General features: G+C 36.0%; 1 protein-coding gene across 3 annotated transcripts; it reads left to right on the forward strand.

Annotated features, from left to right (window-relative positions):
* The first annotated feature begins 460 nt into the window (after nucleotides 1-460).
* On the forward strand, nucleotides 461-20,356 carry azin1a (antizyme inhibitor 1a). 3 transcript variants are annotated; one of them, XM_048153172.1, is made up of 12 exons: nucleotides 461-657; nucleotides 5,256-5,377; nucleotides 6,670-6,860; nucleotides 6,952-7,125; nucleotides 7,283-7,455; nucleotides 10,515-10,649; nucleotides 12,423-12,504; nucleotides 14,679-14,753; nucleotides 14,841-15,006; nucleotides 18,536-18,654; nucleotides 18,835-19,031; nucleotides 19,132-20,356. In XM_048153172.1, exons 3-12 carry the CDS (start codon nucleotides 6,759-6,761, stop codon nucleotides 19,244-19,246), a joined length of 1,338 nt encoding a protein of 445 aa, XP_048009129.1. In that variant the 5' UTR covers nucleotides 461-657; nucleotides 5,256-5,377; nucleotides 6,670-6,758; the 3' UTR covers nucleotides 19,247-20,356. The 3 variants fall into 3 exon arrangements, with proteins under 3 accessions (XP_048009129.1, XP_048009130.1, XP_048009127.1); XM_048153173.1 differs by lacking the exon at nucleotides 461-657 and adding an exon at nucleotides 3,749-3,975 and having other exon boundaries at nucleotides 18,539-18,654; XM_048153170.1 differs by lacking the exon at nucleotides 461-657 and adding an exon at nucleotides 3,750-3,975.
* Nucleotides 20,357-20,619: the final 263 nt, after the last annotated feature.

The raw sequence follows: 20,619 nt of genomic DNA on the forward strand, positions 1-20,619 counted from the left end.
TGTATCTGATTTTTAATTTCCAACCTATTTTTAAATCAGCCATTTAGTAACTTTTAAACAATACTTCGGTTAAATAAAACTACCCAGCATGTTGGACAAACATTTAACCCAACCGATGGGTTAAAACAACCTAATCTCTGGATTTGTCCATTTTGTAATGTAGTGTAATGTACAGCGCTTTTCACATAGATGCTACTGTTTTAATGTTATTAAAGTTAAAAGTTATTTACAGTGTTTCATTGGCGTATACTTCACAAGTCAACATCTTCATCAATTAGTCAATAGGTTGATCATTTACCCTGGAGAATGGGGTGAATCAGAACTTTGAAAAGTCATCTGATCATGAAAACATTGAGCAGAAAGTCAGAGAGAGAGAGAGAGAGAGAAAGAGAGAGGAGGTTAAACACGCCTCCCTCTATAAACTGTGGATGTAAGTGTTGACACTAGATTCATTTCGTCAGAGACTGGACACTGAAGCAGCAGCTCATCAGTCAAAAGCAAGATACTGTAGAAAGAGGACATTCAGTCCAGACATTAACAACTAATTTTGGATTATTTATAATGTTTTGTCCAGAATCACGCTATAAAAGTTTAAAATGGACAATGTTCTGACAGGAACTTTGTAGCCAAGATGATGAAGGCTCTTTGGGCATTCAGGTATGAGATTTCTTATAGCTTATCAATACATTTAATATAAATATAGATCTAATCACACTGATCATTTGGAGTAAGTAGTTTCATAATTGCAAAGTTAAAAATGATCAAACAAGATTAGAAGGTGCTTAATATTATTCAATGTATGCTATAGGAAGTTATAGGCCTATTTCATGCACATTTCATCATTTACAACTGTTTCCCACAGATTATGTTTGCTTATGCTTGTTTGCAGCTGCATACACTGCAATTTAATGTGTGAAGAGTATCAACAAATAATCAATAATTTAAGTGTCTCGTCAATGTTCTTCAATTATTGCATGATTATAATTTATTTGTGTCTATGTGAGGATTTGTCTCATTTTGAACTGTTTAAATTGTGACTCTTTGCTGCTGTCTGCTTCATGTGATTCATGTAATAATTTAAACAGATGCACACTCAAAAAAATAAACTGTTGAATGAACATGATTTAATCGTAGCACCCATTATGCGTCTAATCAAATCAAGTAAACTTGGATTGCTTTGAATATTTTATATGAACACAATATACATATGTAGTTTAAACATGATTTTAACCCCTAACCCTAACCCTATGTCAATGTAACTTCTTTGCAACTAGTTGAATCAAAATGTTTGTATCGTGTTACTGGTAATGCACTTTAATTCAACTAAATTCTGCCTTGATACACTAATGTCTTGTTCATGTATGACTATGGTAATTTAATGAACATCTATCTTGTTGAATCAATTAAATTTGTTTGTCAAATGATTTATGCAAATAATGACTTTCTAAATTGATTATAGGTCCATTGCCACCAATACAACTATGAACAATTTAGATTTAAAATGATTTTGGTAAACATTATCCAAATCACTATTATTGTGATTGTTTTATTATTAAAATGATATGAACTTTTCTAGCTGGTTCTCAACCCAAGCACAAGTGCTACGCTTCTCCACAATGGTAACCCCCAAAACCATCAACATAACAACAACTTTTAAATACCAACATAATAGAACAGTAACCATTAAAAGGACACTCCATTTTCTCATGTTGCTAAAAAATGCTTAAAATAACACTTTATTTCAACATTTACTCTCTAAGTGCAGCCCCTTTGCAAAGCATGATGGGAAGTAAAAGTCCTGTTTGATTAACTCCTGGTTGGGTTAATTGATTGAAACATGTTATTTCAATATGAAAACAAAAGAGTAATCATTTCAAGTCAATTTAACATGAATCAATCACATTTAAACCAGAAACCTGATACAATGGTGTTGAATCAAAATAAATTGTTTAAATAAAGTGAACAGCATCAAAAATCATTTATCGTAAAGGTGCTGCAATCTGTACTGATTTCTTTTGGAAACGAATTATATTTAGTGTACTTAAAGGGTTAGTTCACCCAAAAATAAAAATAGTGTCATTTATTACTCACCCTCGTGCCGTTTTACACCCGTAACACCTTCGTTAATCTTCGGAACACAAATTAAGATATTTTAGTTGAAATCCGATAGCTCTGTGAGGCCTGAGACATTTCATATTTAAATCAATTCATGTGAGTACAGTGGTTCAATATTAATATTATAAAGCGTCGAGAATATTTTTGGTGCACCAAAAAAACAAAATAACGACTTATTTAGTGATGGCCGATTTCAATACACTGCTTCAGAATCGTAGCATAATGAATCAGCATATCGAATCATGATTCGGATCGCGTGTCAAACTGCTGAAATCACGTGACTTTGGCGCTCCGAACCACTGATTCGACACGCTAATTTATAACGCTCCGAAGCTTCCTGAAGCAGTATTTTAAAATCGTCCATCACTATATAAGTCGTTATTTAGTTTTTTTGGCGCACCAAAAATATTCTCGTCACTTTATAATATTATTATTGAACCACTGAACTCACATGAACTGATTTAAATATGTTTTTAGTACATTAATGGATCTTGAGAGAGGAAATGTCATTGCTGTGAATGCAGGCCTCACTGAGCCATCGGATTTCAACTAAAATATCTTAATTTGTGTTCCGAAGATTAACGAAGGTGTTACGGGTGTAAAACGGCACGAGGGTGAGTAATAAATGACACTATTTTCATTTTTGGGTGAACTAACCCTTTAAGTACACTAACATATAATTCGTTTCCAAAAGAAATCAGTACAGATTGCAGCACCTTTACGATAAATGATTTTTGATGCTGTTCACTTTATTTAAACAATTTATTTTGATTCAACACCATTGTATCAGGTTTCTGGTTTAAATGTGATTGATTCATGTTAAACTGACTTGAAATGATTACTCTTTTGTTTTCATAACGTGTTTCAATCAATTAACCCAACCAGGAGTTAATCAAACAGGACTTTTACTTCCCATCATGCTTTGCAAAGGGGCTGCACGTAGAGAGTAAATGTTGAAATAAAGTGTTATTTTAAGCATTTTTTAGCAACATGAGAAAATGGAGTGTCCTTTTAATGGTTACTGTTCTATTATGTTGGTATTTAAAAGTTGTTGTTATGTTGATGGTTTTCATTTCAGTTGATTCGGTTACCATTGTGGAGAAGCGTAGCACTTGTGCTTGGGTTGAGGACCAGCTAAAAAAAGTTCATATCATTTTAATAGTAAAACAATTTACGGGTGTCTTACGGGTTTAGAACGGCATGTGCGTGAGTAATAAATGACAGAATTTTCATTTTTGGGTGAACTAACCTTTTAATGCTGGGTAGATAAATATAAGTTTGTTGTGAATTTGTTGTAAATATGTGACTGGCTGACTGCATATTATTCCTTACACTTATATACTGCACTTTAATATAGATGGTCTCAAAGCTAAAAGAAAAGAACAAAGAAAAGATACAAAACTCCTATTTTAATTCCATCTCACATTATCAAATTATTTAAACATAAGCCCCGCCCTTTCGCCATAATTTAAACTCCCTTCACTCGCTTCAGCATATTATTGGGATAATTCAAACAGAAGCCCCACCCCCTTTTTACGCAATGCGCGCAACAGCCCGCCTCTTTCATGCGCTTCACCACCTAATTAACATAAAAGCCCCGCCTCCTCACTCCCTTCACCACTTCATTTAAATTATCGCTCCGCCTCCCTCACGCGCTTCATGCATCCGTCCCTCCGACATCGTTCAGCGGCTTCAGCTAGGCGCGCTTAACCGTCCAAACCTTCCGCTGCTCACTGTATTAGACCGATATATGGCTCAAAACATTACCGTTATCTCTCATATCGGTGCTTTTGTTACTTTGTAAAAATTCCGCCCAAAAGGAAGAAACGGTTCACCTCAGATGCTCTCGATTTCTCCCATGTAAGTAGCTCTGGGTTTCATAAGCTAACGCGTGTCTGTTAGCCTCTTGTGTATGTTTGACTAAACACAAGTGAAGTTGTTTATGAACTCTTGAACGCTTTCAGTCTGAATTAACGCGTTATGTTATGGAGTTTTTAAGATAAATAACGTATTACTTTAATACCGGTAGCTGCTAGATGGCTAATTGACGGTTAGCAGTAACGGTAAACGAGTCTGTAATTTAAACCTTAACGCGAATATCTTCTGAGGTATAAACACTAATGATATCATTAATAAACCACACAAATTCCCCTAATAGCTAGACAGGCATATGAGCGACGTTTTTGTATTAAATCGGCGAAAAAGTCTTGTGAAATTGGCGCCTCATTCATTTCCGGATGTTTTATTTTGATATTCGTTGTATTCATGATTTATATTCATTGAATTGATTGATTTTATTGTCTTTGTGTTGATTGAACGTTAGCTAACCTGGCAAGGTTCTGTCAAAGTCATGAACAAACGTTCTTCCAGTAACATTAATAGAGTTATATTTTATAATCTTTCAAAGTTATCTGGTCTTTATTAATGTTCTCAAAACTTTAGCACAAAAGTTGGACGTCTGTTGTTTATATTTATGTAAAAAAAAAAAATGTTTTGAACATTCAGAAATTACATTTTCATAACTTAATGGTAACATTTTTGTTCATTGGGAATTGGCTTGATTTTATGTTTGCTTTTTTTGTTTCTCCACCCATACATCTTATAAACGTCAGTATATGTTTCACTCCTGTCATGATAAAAAATACACGTTTTGTCAACGTGTAATATTGTATTTATTTAAATTATTATTTTGTTATTGTTTACTTTCTGTATGTAATTATGTATAAATAAACGGCAATAAAAACAAACTGGTGCAGCTTGCCCCTTAAAACATAATAAACATGCTCCAGCCAATAACCGACAAGAATGATTTTAAATGCGCGTTCATCAAGCATGGAGGGGAGGAGGAGGAGGAGGGAGGGTCTAGCTATCCTCTGTTTTGTTTGACAACACTTTGAACGTCAACAGGAAGTTAATCCACCCAGAATCACTTAGAGCACCTTTAACTATGGTATAACTAGGTATAAAAGGCAGAACCCCCAAACTATCGTTATCGGCAGATATCACTCTGAATAATCGGCTATCGGTATCAGTGGAGAAATTTAGTATCGGTGCATCTCTAAAAATTTCCATTCCTACATATATGTACTAAATAACTCTATTTTGACATGCCTCATTTACGATTTATTTTTTTCTTGCAGGTGTTCGTGAACTACGAGAACAGCTTAGGGGCTTCTGTCTACCGTGAGCAGTTCGATTTCAACGCGGAGCCCCCTTGGGATCCTAGCTGATAGCTGGAGAGGTCGTCCTCTGACCTGTCCGTGTAGGTTCACATTGCTGTAACCTCACATATGGTGTGCTACCATATACTTGCATACACTTCAAGTGCAACAGGAAGTTCTGATTTTGGTCATACCGCCCACCTATAAATCAAAGGAGTTGCAATTCAGTCTTAGCTGTTTTTAGACCTGCTTTGAGAATAGATTGCCAAGGTCAATGGAAGTCAGTGACTCTTCTGACTTGCTGGGAGCTCTGATCGATGTCCACTGCAGGAGTCTTTCTGCTGTGACGTAAAACATGATATTGTGACATTTGAATGTGCCATAGCTATTTTTACAGTTTAAATAACAGAGGATGAAAAGAGCATTAAATAATTCAGTGTTGGGGTCCGTGAGCACCAACAGCACTTTGGAGGATTAGTTCACTTCAGAATTAAAATTTCCTGATAATTCACTCACCCCCATGTCATCCAAGGTGTTTATGTCTTTCTTTATTCAGTCGAAAAGAAATTAAGGAGGAAAACATTCCAGGATTTTTCTCCATATAGTGGACTTCAACAGTTACCAACGGGTTGAAGGTCCAAATGTCAGTTTCAGTGCAGCTTCAAAGAGCTCTACACGATCCCAGACGAGGAATAAGAGTCTTATCTAGTGAAACGATCATCATTTTCTAAAAAAAATAAATAAATATTTATATACTTTTTAACCACAAATGCTCATCTTGCACTGCTCTGGGATGCGTCACGCATTATGTAACCACGTTGGAAAGGCCATGCGTGAAGTTGGTGGAAGTACCGATCCAGTGTCTACAAAGCGAACGTGCAAAGACTAAGTCAAACGGCCTTTACAAAAAAGGTAAAACAACAATGTTGGATGATTTTGAAGTTGGAGGAGAAAATGAGATGGAGTTTTTCACCCTGCCGCGGTGCTTTCGCGTGACCTTTCCAACATGATTACATAATGCGTGGCGCATCGCAGAGCAGTGCAAGATGAGCATCTGTGGTTAAAAAGTTAAAAAAAAAATTTTTTTAGAAAATCAATTGTTTCACTAGATAAGACCCTTATTCCTCATCTGGGATCATGTAGAGCTCTTTGAAGCTGCACTGAAACTGACATTTGGAGAAATATGGAGAAAAATCCTGGAATGTTTTCCTCAATTTCTTTTTGACTGAAGAAAGACGTAAACATCTTGGATGACATGGAGGTGAGTAAATTATCAGGAAATTTTAATTCTGAAGTGAACTAATTCTTAAAGTCTTTGTTCAACACAATGATGCTTGATGTTCTTTAAAGACTTGATTTTTTTTTTTTTTTTTTGTCTGTCTTGTGTTTGCAGTGGATATCGCTAGGACCCAAGAGCTCTGAGGGTTCTCATAAATAAGTGACCTGCTTTATGCCAGTCAGAACATCAGATTACGGATTAGTATGAAGGGAACTCTGGATGAACTCCAATATTCTGTTGAGCTGCTGGAAGGAAGCGCAGCTCTCAGAGATGTGATTGATAAACACATTCATGATCAAACACTTGTAAGTATACCAAAGGCATTCTGCTCTGTTGTTGTTTTATTTATTGTGCCTTTTTTTGTACCAAAGCGTGATGTATGTTGGTCTTCTTTAGGCACTGAAGAGTGCGTTTTTTGTTGCTGACCTTGGGGTGATTATACGGCAGCAAATTTGCTGGAGAACTAAAATGGACCAGATTCGGCCTTTCTACGCGGTCAAGAGCAACAGCAGCCCTGTGGTTGTTGAAATCCTGGCTGCTCTTGGAACTGGCTTTGTTTGTTCAAACAAGGTGAACATAAAGTATAAAAATCGTCTCATACCTCATCGCTTAGTGTCCTAAAATAAGTCTCTTTCTATATTTGTGTCTGTTTGAAAGCTATTTTTAAAATACCTTTTAAAACATTTTATTACCTTCATCTGTTTTGGCTTCTGTTCTTGTCTCTCAGCATGAGCTGGACTTGGTGAAGGGCTTTGGCGTCCCATCTCAGGACATCATTCTCGGTGGCACTTGTAAACAGCTCTCCCATATTAAATACGCGGCCAAACACAACATCCCCCTCCTTGTTTGCGATAATGAGGCAGAGTTGAGAAAGATTGCACGATGCCATCCCAAAGCAAAGTGAGTTGTACAGTCACATTGTGTTGAATAGGGTTGTCACTAGGGGTGTAACGGTACACAAACATGACTGTTTGGTCATGTTGTGGTATGAGTTCGGTACAGCAATTGCTTCTTTTTTCTTCTTTCTTTTTTTTTTTTTTTTTTTTTTTACATTAAAGGTGCCCTAGAATGCTTTTTCAAAAGATGTAATATAAGTCTAAGGTGTCCCCTGAATGTGTCTGTGAAGTTTCAGCTCAAAGTACCCCATAAGTTTTTTTTTTTTTTTTTTAATTAATTTTTGTAACTGCCTATTTTGGGGCATCATTAAATATGCGTCGATTCAGGCTGCTTCCCCTTTAAATACTCGCGCTCCCCGCCCCTGAGCTCGCAACTCTATAATACGTTGCATAAACAAAGTTCACACAGCTAATTAGTGTTGTCAAAAGTACCGGTACTACGGTACCAAGTCGGTACTGAAATTTTGAAAATGTGACGATACCAGCATTTCTGTAGTACCGAGAATCCGGGTATATTCGGTACCCACTGATAGGGCTGTGCCAGTATTTACTTGAATATGACACGAGTGAAGCACAAAGCTTTGTTTACAGAAGAAATAATAGGTTAGCAATTAAATGTGACATCGCAGCCATGGAAACATTTTGGTTAATGCCGAATAAGAGAGGTGCGTGAGTCCATACATTTAAGCTTCGTATTCTGTTTTCCGAATCGCGATCTGGTCACCTGATTAGCAGAGAATTTAACAATATTCCATTAGTTATTCCACTGAACATGGAATCTGTTTCTTTTCCCAAATCTTCACTCACGCAGGGGATTATAACGTTTCTTTCGTTCGCATTTAGGCCTATAGGCTATTCGCATTCTTTACTGTGGTAAAGTAGAAAAAAACACCGTAGGACAGAAACCTTTTTGCTTGCACATCAGTTTCTATTTAACAGAGTTTGTGCTTGTTATTAGACTTTATAAGGCGCGTCAAGTTTATTTGTATATATCGCGTTTCATACGCTGGTGATTTTTACTTTCGTTTTCTCTGGCAGCGCTAAATCAAACACAGCCTGAATGTCTTGCCCCTGCAGAGGATAAAACTCGCTCTTCAGACCTTTTACAACAAGTGTCAGTTGTTTGCAACATCAGGAGATAACGAAGATATTATTAAAGAGAAATGGTCTCATTGCTGCTCGTGTCCCACATCCCTCTCAAAGCGCAAAGCGGCTATATCAAAGTAATAACGGGACTTTGGCTATATATGACGCGTCTTTGTGTGGAAATAAAAAACGAATGCTTTTTAAAATAATATTTAACTTTGTTATTATTTAGTTTACCATTATTTACCGATATTTATTTCATAGTTTTACAGGCTGTAGTGTGTTGTTTCTCTGACGGAATAGCTAAAATAAACACGCACGTCTGTTACCCCTGTTGAAAAAACGAGCATATGCTGGTAAAGTAGGTTTTGAAGCTGGTATGCTGGTTTGAGCTGGTTTATGCTGGTCCAGGACTAGTATGGACCAGCAGCACCTACCTTACCAGCATATGCTGGTTTTTTCAACAGTACACAATGGATGTTTGAGCATTTAATTATTTATTTTTTTTATATTTCAAAATTTATTTCATTGAGGTAGCCTATATATACACACACAAACACACACACTCCAAATCATATTTAATGTTTTTAAAATAGGCTATATAAAATAGTAAAATAGTTCCAATAGATTTTACTGTGGTACCGAGAACCGTAAAATTTTCATGGTTTCGGTACCGACTACTGGAATTTTGGTACCGTGACAACATTACAGCTAATATAACCCTCAAAATGGATCTTTACAAAATGTTTGTCATGCAAGCATGCATCAGATTATGTAAGTATAGTATTTATTTGGATGTTTACATTTGATTCTGAATGAGTTTGATGGTGCTCCGTGGCTAAAGCTAACATTACACACTGTTGGAGAGATTTATAAAGAATGAAGTTGTGTTTATGAATTATACAGACTGCAAGTGTTTAAAAATGAAAATAGCGACTGCTCTTGTCTCTGTGAATACAGTAAGGTAACTTTAACCACGTTTAACAGTACATTAGCAACATGCTAACGGAACATTTAGAAAGACAATTTACAAATATCACTAAAAATATCATGTTATCATGGATCATGTCAGTTATTATTGCTCCATCTGCCATTTTTCGTCCTGCCCTTGTCTAATGCCTTGAACATGGGCTGGCATATGCAAATATTGGGGGCGTACATATTAATGACCCCGACTGTTACGTAACAGTCGGTGTTATGTTGAGATTCGCCTGTTCTTCTGAGGTCTTTTAAACAAATGAGATTTACATAAGAAGGAGGAAACAATGGAGTTTGAGACTCACTGTGTGTCATTTCCATGTACTGAACTCTTGTTATTCAACTATGCCAAGGTAAATTCAATTTTCAATTCTATGGCACCTTTAAACAGTGGTTTATTGAACTAATTGTGTCTATCTCTTTAAAGAAATTCAGCTATAATTACATTAAAAACATAAAAAACATTTTCTTAAGGATAAAAAAAACTCGCTCAGTTAAAGAATTGGTTCACTTCAGAATTAAAATTTCCTGATTATTTACTCACCCCCATGTCATCCAAGATGTTTGTCTGTCTTTCTTCAGTCGAGAAGAAATTACGTTTTTTGAGGAAAACATTCCAGGATTTTTCTCCATATAGTGGATTTTACTGGGGTACAATGGTTTGAAGGTCCAAATTGCAGATTCAAAGGGCTCTACATGATCAGCACTTTATAAAATAATTACAAATGAATAATAAATCAAATTTAAGAATTCTTAACAAACTAAATATACCTTCAAAACATACAAGGGGAAACAAAAAAAAAAATTATTACAAGCAATTAACAAAAAGTGCTTTCCAGAAAATGGCTGTGAGAGATTTTTCTCCTTTTCTCAGCATTATTGCAGTTTACATATTTCTGATGATATCATAGACAACAGCAAGTCTAATAGGCTGCATTCACAAGAATGCACAGGATTTTTTAGCACTAACCTTCATCTTGCACTTGCTTTCTGCAATAGGGTGTTATTGCTGTTGACATCTGAGAGCTGCTGTGAGAGAGAGGAGATGGCCATACCGTTCGGCTCCACGCTGAAGGACTGCAGACATCTGCTGGAGTGTGCCAGAGAGCTCAGCCTGCGCGTTACGGGAGTCAAGTGAGTCTGTCTGGAGTGTTGAGAGGATATTTACAGAGCCCTTAAAGGGACATGATGGCAGGAAAAATGATGTCAATACTTTTACTTTCTCTCGCAAAATGTTTGTGTTCCCCGTGAAACTTTGCAAATGAACATGAAGTTTCTCAGGGGAATGTAAACGTTTTGCAGGGGAACGCAAAACTTTTGCAAGAGAACTCGAATGCATTTTTTTTTGTGCTGCTGTTCTGGAAAATAAAACTTATTTATTAAACTACCATTTTACAGTACATTACAGTATTATTGCAATAAATATATTTCTTTTTAATTTTTGTATTTGGATGAAATTATATTTTTCATGTAATAATTATAATAATATTTATAGTTATTTTAATTTCTTTGCTTTCAAACGTTAAACCATTGAGCTTTTATTTTGGTGGAAAACCACAGGGAGACATTAACGCTTCTCTTTGTTTATAACAGATTTATTTAAACGTTTCTCGTTACGATTTGGGGAAGATGGTTAGTGCATGTTATGTTCCCAGATGCAAATTATAAGCGACTCAAACACACAGCACTTGCAGATGATCGCACTAGGCCATATCATATTCTCACAACCACGTATTGTCAAAATTCATAAAGTTGCCGGGCAACTGTCAAAAAAGGCTGATTTTTACTTTGAACCCTGGCTAGCATGCTAATAGTGTCCCGCAGATGGTGCTGCGAGCTCATGCAGCGCTGTAAGAAGCAATCCGTGCATGAAATAAATGTATTAGAAAACATAACATTTTGCAGTTTATTTAGTAATTAAGGCAATTTCGCAAATTTCAATCATCATAAAGTAACCAGTCTTCCCTCCCAAACCAACCAACCATTTTTTTTCTTTGATTTACACAATTCACGTAGGTCATACTTTTACAGAAATCTGTATAAAATCTGTACAAATACTGAAAAATCACATCCCTGGGATATGATGTTGGCAGGCGATGCAATGACACGGGTCGTTTCACTGGTTAAAATTGCACTGGATTTAAACATTGTTGGAACAGAAGTACACAAGTCAGCAAAATATGTAACATTGTTCTAGTGGTTTTTGGGTATTTTAATACAAAATTCTTATATTGTGCCTTTAAATGTGCATATGTAGGATTTTAAACCTACTAGTAAGTGTATTTTTATTATAGCAGTAATTGTAAAGTGACTATTGTGATAGGGTAATCAATATAATTACTAAGCTCAGTGAATTTGTGTTCCTCTTACCATTTCACATTTAGTCTGCTTTTGTTATTATTTCATTTTTAGTTTAGTGAATTTAACTTCTGCTTATTTTTGTTTTTAGATTGTAATGTTGTTTCAGTGTTGGAATGTAATGTAATTTTAACCCCTTTTTTTGCACAAAACACATAGCATAGCCTTCAGCATGAACAATGTTTGTAGGACAACATAGGGCAGGATGTAAATTAATTATATATACTTGCATGCCAAGTGCCATGTGACCATTAACTGACAGCAGAGAACCGTGAACATGCAAATTACTTGTTAATTTAAATTCTCAAGCAGTATTTCAAGAAAATATTTTATGTTTCAGAGGTTTGGCTGACAAAAAAAATTTGGGAACTCCTGCATTAGTTATTAAAGCAAGCGTGTAAACAAATGAGGGTGTTTCTTAGAACTAACTTAATTTTTCACATGGACAGGCTCTAATGAGTCATGCACAGTTAAGCCAAGGGCATTTATAAAGCAAGGGAATGAGGTAGGTTTTGATTTCATGCTGTTGGTTTCATGCTTTGCTCACAGATTCAACATTCCCAGTTGTTGTCAGGATGCACAAGCGTTCTCTCGTGCTGTGTCCGATGCCCGCTGTGTCTTTGATATGGGGGTGAGTCATTGCTCATGGTGTCATGGATCAAATTTTCATATGCAGGGCTCCAGACTAACATTTGAGAGCAGTAGCACCGGTGCCACTAAGTTCTACAGATGGTGGCACCAGCACATGATTTGATGGGGGAGGGGGATTTTTAATCGTAAAATTACTATTGTTTTGCATTAACAAGTGCAATAACTAATAATATTACATGTTTATTTCTTGAAAATGCACATTTGACAGTAAAGCACTGAGCTTGAGTTGAGATGCAGATAAAATTAACTTTTATTAACAACAGTAATATGGGGCCCTATAATTTCCGCGATCACGGAATCGCGGAATCCATTCATAAAAACGGAATTTACTATATAACGCGGAATGTCACAGAATTTGTCAAATTTTTGATGAATGAATTAAAAGCAGGTCAGTACACTTAAATTAAATTGTGATACAGACTAGTGTCTGTGAATATTAAACTGCAGAAAGACTATTTAAACATGAATCCTGCATGCCTGTTTGCCTCTGAAATGAATGATGCGGAAGCGCATTTTCATTTACCTCACACTGCCTCACACACTCGCGCGGGGGCGCACGCACGCTGAAGCACGTGTGACGTTCGCAGTGTTTTCGTCCTCTGTCGCCTCACTATATGAACGCACAAATTCATCTCCAGAGCTGCTCTGAAAGTCACTTCATCAGCATTTAACCACTTCGTTTGAGAAAACTACCGTCATAAACACAGAGAAACTCAAAGCTCTAGGCAAACCGTCAAAATAAAAGTTCTATTTAACTTGACAGAAACATATTACTGTTGTACAGTAGAATTTAGATAAATTAATTTAACAATAAATTATTAAAATATATTTTTAAACAATAATCTCAGTGTTTCTTCCATGTTTTAATTTTTAACAGTAAAGCTCTGTTGTGCAGCACATTGTTTGACAAAAAAAAGTTTAATTTCATGATTAAAAGATAAATTAAATGGTATGTGTTCATTTGATTGCCAGAAAAGAACTTCTGAAAAAAAAAATCATAAAAATATATTCTTTAATTAATAAATGTTGTTTTTAAGAATTAAATTATTTAGACATGCTTTTTGATTATTACAATGGAATTAAACCATTAAAATGGAATCCAGAAAACAGAATTTGCTAAAAAAAAAAAAAAATTTGAGCGGAAAGAATAAAATGTTTATCATAGAGCCATAAAAAAAAATATTTTTTTTTTGTTAAACTTTTATTAAATTGTTGGTAAATTGGACAAGATTCATTATTTCAATTAATTAGACATGCTTTTTGATTACAAAAATTTAATTTAACCATTAAAATGGAGTCAAAAAAATAAATAAAACGGAAAAAACGGAATCCAGAAAAATTAAAACGGAATTTGAGAAAAAATAAAACGGAATTTGGGAAAAAATAAAACTGATTTCATAGGGCCCTAGTAATATGTAAAATAAATGTATTATAAATAAATAAAAAAATACCATTTAAATTGGATAATATTTAGAGCTTTGAAGTCCTTGAAAAGTGCTTGAATTTCCTCTCCAAAAGGTTGTATGAACACTGAAATGAATAATGTAAAAACATTTGACTATTTCTGCCACAATACCATGGTTACAGTTAGCGTTACTACATTAAATCCATGGTGAATGTTGGTGATTTGTAGATTGTAAAACCTTCTATAACTGGTTCGTTCATGGCACAATGTTTCTTCTGGTTTCCATGTTAGCGCTGGTTGATCTACGCTGGATTTCAATTCTTCTCTCTAGATCTTGCAGCGATGTTATTAATACTGCACCGAATTCAAACATGGATCTCCCTGCGCTGTGTAGTAAACCTGTTCTAAGCTCACTCTGTGCTGTCTAATATTGGTCCAAGCTGATAAACTGTCCACGCCGCACAGCTCAAATGGGAATGTTTTGTTTCGTTTCGTTTAAAAAATGGCAGCTCTTATCATTTGGGTAACGTGGTGGTCACACCAGTGCAACCTCTAACAAAATTTAGTCGCACTGGCAAGTAAAAAGGTTGCAGTCTGGAGCCCTGATATGATTGTTCCTTTTGTGCCATGATTTTCCCTAATGGATCAAGAGGGAGTGATATTTATTTATCAAAATGTCACTTTCACTGCTGATTGCATAAGTATTTATTTCCCCCATGGTAACGTGTTATAAATGAATTTGATCCTAGGAGGAGCTCGGCTTTGAGATGAATATTCTGGACATTGGAGGCGGCTTTGATGGAAGTGAAGCACAGTTAGACAAGGTACTGTATTTTGCTGTACATTTGCAAGATTTTTTTGCATTCATAAATGCTTTTCCCCTGAGCTTCTAGTGTTGTTTTTGTGTGCAGGTTCACCAGACGCTTAAACCCATGCTGGACATGTATTTTCCTCTCTCGACTGGCTTGTCAATCATCGCCGAACCCGGAGCTTATTATGTGTCATCTGCTTTCACGCTGGCCGTGAATATAATCGCGAAGACAACGGTGGCTCGGGATTGCAGCGATCAACCACACAGTGAGTACTAGTCAATGTTCAAATCAGATATTCATGACATATTGTGGCTTTTATTTTGATGAGGATATATTGAGATAAATATTGGATCATCTGAAAGGTATGTAAATATTTGGAAACCATTTATTTTAGTGTTAAACATGTTAAATGTATACTTAAATAACAATACTTGATTGTATAATTACACTGTAGCAATTACGCCACAAAATAAAGTGTAACCATATAATAATATTTTAATGATTTTGAAAGTAGTCTCTTATGATCACTAAGCAGAATACAGCCGAATATTAGAATGATTTCTGAACGATCATGTGACTGGAGTAATAAAGCTGAAAATTCAGATTTTCATCACAGGAATAAATTACATTTTAAATAAAATATATTAAAATAGAAAACAGTTAATTGGCCGCCATCTAATGGCGTAATAATGTAACTTTTACTGTAGTCAAAATAGACCCTTTCTCATAACCAAATACGGCATATTATTTATATAAAATAAAATATTATTTATTGAACAGTAATATTTAAATGAACAATAATATCCATTTTTAAAAGTATAAGAAGTTTTTGTACAATAGGAAATAAACACAAGCAAATAGTTCAGTCAAAAGTACAAAAGCAGTGCTCTAATTAATACAGGATTTAAGTTAATTAAAAATATAAAGTTATGAAACTTAACGTAGCCAAATCGATTTGCTCTGTAACAATTGCCCATTTGATACATAAGAGATAGAGACAAATTCCTGAAGGACTGGCCGAGCTGAAGCTGTTCTCTGCGGGTACATGAACGCAGAACAGCCGCTGACGGCCTGGAGCTCACATCTCCAAAAACATCAAAACAAATCGTCAAATAGGTCCTATGTTTATATTAGGGGTGCAACGGTTCTCGGTAAAAAAAATCGAACCGTAAGTGGAGAACCGTACGGTTCAGTACGCACTTGCACCGCGGTCCATCTTGAATGACGATGCATCTATTGGTTAATATGGTTTGTTTAAAATAGCAACGTGGAAAGACAGACACTGAGTTCAGGTAATGTATGTTTCAGTCGATGGATGCGCAAAACGTTACAACAACGATAATCAGAAAGCGTGGACAAAACAGTCACTCTTTGTAAACTTTGTTCACTGCGAGTGGCGTATGCTCTAATGTCCAGTCATTTACGCCGTCATCACCCGGGTGTTGATAGAGCGGGAGCGCAGGTGAGACCTGAACAGCACACGTTGCTATCTGTGTTTAAACTAAACTCATTTAAGCCTTGCTGATTTAAACCTTCAAGAACAAGACGCGAAAGAGAACTCGTACGTGCTGTGAGAAGATTTGTGTGCGCTCATCCGAAGCGCGCACACGCTTATTTCAGTCAGCGCGCAAATACTGACTTATCTTTAAAGTCTTGCGCTTCAGCGGACAAATTCATACAAAAATTATGTCAGCATGCCCGTCTTGGCGAGTATCCTAGCAAACATGGTTGGTTATGTCTTAAGTGAACGTATGTTAGTCGGGAAAGACAGCGCATGTGTAACAGTATGGATCGTGCATGTCTTAAAGGGGGAAAAAAAACTATTCCTGCTGCCTGTTTTTAATGTTAAATCAAACAACAAATAACAAAGAAATCACTCACTGCTCTTGACTGAATAGTTTTTGTAACTTCAATAATGATTCATCTTTATTTATATTATACAGTAAAGATAATATGCAGTGATATTTTATATTTGATTACTTTATCCATTTTCTGTACCTGAAAACTACTGTTAGATACCTAAAAAGCACTGTTTATTTTATTTGAATATTTGCTTTATTGTACTTATTTGTGATGTTGCTTGTAGTTTGATTGTTTGTTCTTATTTTCTTTATTTTTATTTGACAGTAGTCCTATTTTCCCTAAACATAGCACATACCGAAACTGTGACCCTAAAACTGTGATACGAACCGAACCGTGAGCGATTTGAACCGTTGCACCCCTAGTTTATATATATATATATATATATATATATATATATATATATATATATATATATATATATATATATATATATATATATATATATATATATATATATATATATATATATATATATATATATATATATATATATAAAAAAAATATAAAAATCGCATATTTGAGGTTTAACAACTACATTCTCGCCTAAAAAAACTCTTAAAACTGCACTCCATGACACAATAACAGTAGTACCATTGACGCTCACTATGAGAAATGCTGCCAGTATAGATCCGGCACAAACAAGTGGAGTGATGCAAGTTGTGAAACAGTTGGTAGAATATCGCATGGCTGGAAAAAGCTCTTAGCCAATCAGAGAACCAGAACTTATAGTTGTATAAATATATTGCAATATTACCCTTACAATTAATATTAAATGTCTAATAGGTAGGGGTGTAACGATACGCTCAGGTCACGATACGGTACGTATCTCGATACAGAGTTCACGATACGATACGTATCACAATATTTTGAACAAAATGAAACTGAAATTCAAACAAGATTTATTCAAAAAACATGAACAAATTTCAATAATTTTCCTTGTTGTACATAGGCTACAAGATCACATTTCAAGGTTTAATAAAAACCTTCTGTATTCAAATTAACAGTTGAATAGGGCTGTCTGTCACTGAAAAAAATGTTAAATTTAACATGAACTTAGAATTATGAATAGGTGCTGTTCACATATCGCGTCTAAAAACGTGTGGAAGGCGCGGCCGCACCGCTTCTCCTCCTTTCCAAAGCGCTTGCGCTCCCGTGGCGTCGGTCGTTGCTATGCAACCATGAACTGAGCTCTCCAAGAGGATCAGGATGTTTCTGCAAAGGATAAATGATTTCTAGCCCTTGCATTAGTTTTACTACGAGATATATTGATGGAGATAAGATATAAAAACCACCATGAACAGCTATGATCAGCTATGATCAGCTGTTCGGCTGAGCTTTTGATGTTTTGTTACGGAAAGGCCATAGCTGATCGGTTGATTCTTGTCGCGACCGCGTTGATCCCATTATAAGCGCGCCTGCCGCGCGGCTACATTTGAAAAAAATAACTGACATGCACGCGGAAAAGACGCAATATGTGAACGGCCCCACAGAACTTCTTAAAGCAAAGCATCGCAAGCGTCTTTTGCTTTTCTGTAAGCACAGCTGTTGCTGTGCACTGCGGTGAAAGAAAGCCACGACTTTTCTCACGCGACCATGCAAGAGACTGACATGAGAAACGTTTAAACCTGCTTGCAAGATTCAATGTGTGCCCGAAACACTTATTGAACTAGAGAGCTGATTGAGACACACCATTTATATGCGGTGACAACCAGCTTCTCTCACTGCCACCTTGCAGAGTAGGTAACGTCGGCAGCTCAACCAATAAGATTAAACTGCCGTCATATCGTAAAAGTAACGCCATCACTCTACGATGCATATCGTAACATGTTTGCATCGCGAAATATCGTACTACGATAAATCGTTACACCCCTACTAATAGGCGATACTTTTGATCGTCAGATATTTATTAAACTCATGTTTGTGTTTTTCAGAAGTACTGTCAGCAAACGATGAGCCAGAGTTTCTCTACTACATGAATGATGGTGTTTATGGGTCGTTTGCCAATAAGCTGCTGTGTGAAGATTCAATATCGACGCCTTCTGCGCACAAAGTAAATATTTTTCAGTTTCTCCTAAAGAATGTGGCATTGACCCAATGCATAAACATGTACAGATCAAGTTATTTTTAATGTAATTTTTTTTTAATATAATAATCTCCTTTGTCATTGGACAGTGATTTTAATAAAGCTGACATACTCTCAGTGGTCATGTGTAATGTGCTGTTTTCTCAGGAGCTGAGCACAGAAGAGCCACTGTTCTCCAGCAGTCTGTGGGGTCCGTCTGCTGATGATCTGGATCAGGTGGTGGAGCGATGTCTGCTGCCGGAGCTCAGTGTAGGAGACTGGCTGCTTTTCAGCAACGCAGGAGCCAACGGTCTGGGGTCTGAACACAAACCGCCCGTCTTCTACAGCATCACTGAATGCGACTGGTATGGAGTGAAAGTTTGTGTCTTGGTGCAGCTCTAAGTGGAATTTCAAAGCTTTTGCATTTGTTTTGATTTTTAATCGAGTTGTTTTCCATCTCTGCAGGCAAGAGATTCATAATTGTGGTATCAATTTGGACACAAGTATGAAGAACTTCTCTCTGGGACCATGTTGCCTGCAACCAAGCATGTCTGATGCATCCATTTCTACCCCAGCTTAACATAAAGCCACTAATTAATGTCATTGATTTGTCAAGATTGACTTTAAGCGCTTAAGAACCTGAAATCTTCTCCGAAGCTTCAGATGCTTCTAGGAAGTTTGTCTAGGACCAGAGCTGAAGAAGTGTTATTGACCAGAACAACTTCATAGCCATTGGAACTGATGGATATACAGCAAATAGTTGCGATTAGCTTTAACAAATGAGCCAGTTGGCGTTTACAGATATACTTAATTAATATTTAAGTCTGTTTTATAAATATATATACACATTGCATATATTTCCTCTAAGTGACTCGATCATGTACCCAACAGGGGGAAGTTATTTATTAAACCTCAAGTCTAGTTTCATGACATCATAAGATGCTTTTCAAGAAATGTGCACTTGTTTTTATTTGTTTTAATATGTTTTAAACTGGATAATTGTGATATTCGTCCTATTTGAACTGTTGCAGGAATAGTCCAGCAGAGCAACGTGTTGTTTTTGTGGACAAAATACAATGGAAACTTTGTAAACTGTTGTAATCTCTCGCCCAGAATGCGCCTTACGCAAGTATTCAAATGCAAGCGTCTGGTGCAGTTGTACATATGTATGTGTTGCATTGCTGTGACAAGCAAGTTATTGAGTTTTAATGAAAGAAGACGTGTGCAGTGCAGTAAGGAATTCATAGCGTTATGAATTGTAGATGCATTTTGCAATGCAATATTGCACAAAATTGAGATTGCATGGCTAGAGGCGTCTTTCAGGCCTGAGTTGGTGCTTTTCTAAGCAGTAGTCTATGAGCAGCTCGGATATCAAGCATTATCTCGGCATTACATGTTTTCTGTCCAGGACGTCTCTGCTTTATTGCAAGTGTGTCTCAGAAAGTGTGGAAGATGGTTGGAGCAAGTGGTGCTGGTTGAAGTGAGAGGAAGCGGTTGTGTTGCTCTTTACTTGCAAGATCCAGGCAAGTGCTGTGGTTTCTTACCCTGTTTTGTCAACAGATGAAAAGGAATTTAATATGTGAAATGTGTTCGTTTAGTGTTCAATGTCAGAGCATAAACTATAGACTGTTTGCCGTTTACAGCATTTACCGTGTACAGATTTGCTGTCAATAAAATGGCATTAAGTGGCCTTGTGGATTCATTTACTTTGCCTTTTATTGTAAAAGTTCACTTTTAAACTTGTGAACAAATAGACAGAAACTTCATTTTAGTTTGCCAATTCTGAAATCAATATTTTCATCATACTACTGAAAATGGGTGGGAAAACAATGTTTAAAAATTTATTAATTTTATTTCTGTATGCAAAAAATGATTCAACTTCATGGCAGTCCATTTAAATAAGAGCAATAACACTTTATTGTAAAGTCCTGTTAATGCATTAACTAAAACCAC

The sequence above is a fragment of the Megalobrama amblycephala genome, linkage group LG13, assembly GCF_018812025.1.
Source record: "Megalobrama amblycephala isolate DHTTF-2021 linkage group LG13, ASM1881202v1, whole genome shotgun sequence".
NCBI lineage: Eukaryota > Metazoa > Chordata > Actinopteri > Cypriniformes > Xenocyprididae > Megalobrama > Megalobrama amblycephala.

Excerpts from the sequence above, each read along its gene's own strand:
- azin1a (XM_048153172.1), top strand. The coding sequence starts at position 6,759 with ATGAAGGGAACTCTGGATGAACTCCAATATTCTGTTGAGCTGCTGGAA. Across the intron at positions 10,650-12,422 it reads CTGCGCGTTACGGGAGTCAA|ATTCAACATTCCCAGTTGTT; the intron begins GTGAGTCTGTCT and ends CTTTGCTCACAG. Across the intron at positions 19,032-19,131 it reads AGCATCACTGAATGCGACTG|GCAAGAGATTCATAATTGTG; the intron begins GTATGGAGTGAA and ends CCATCTCTGCAG.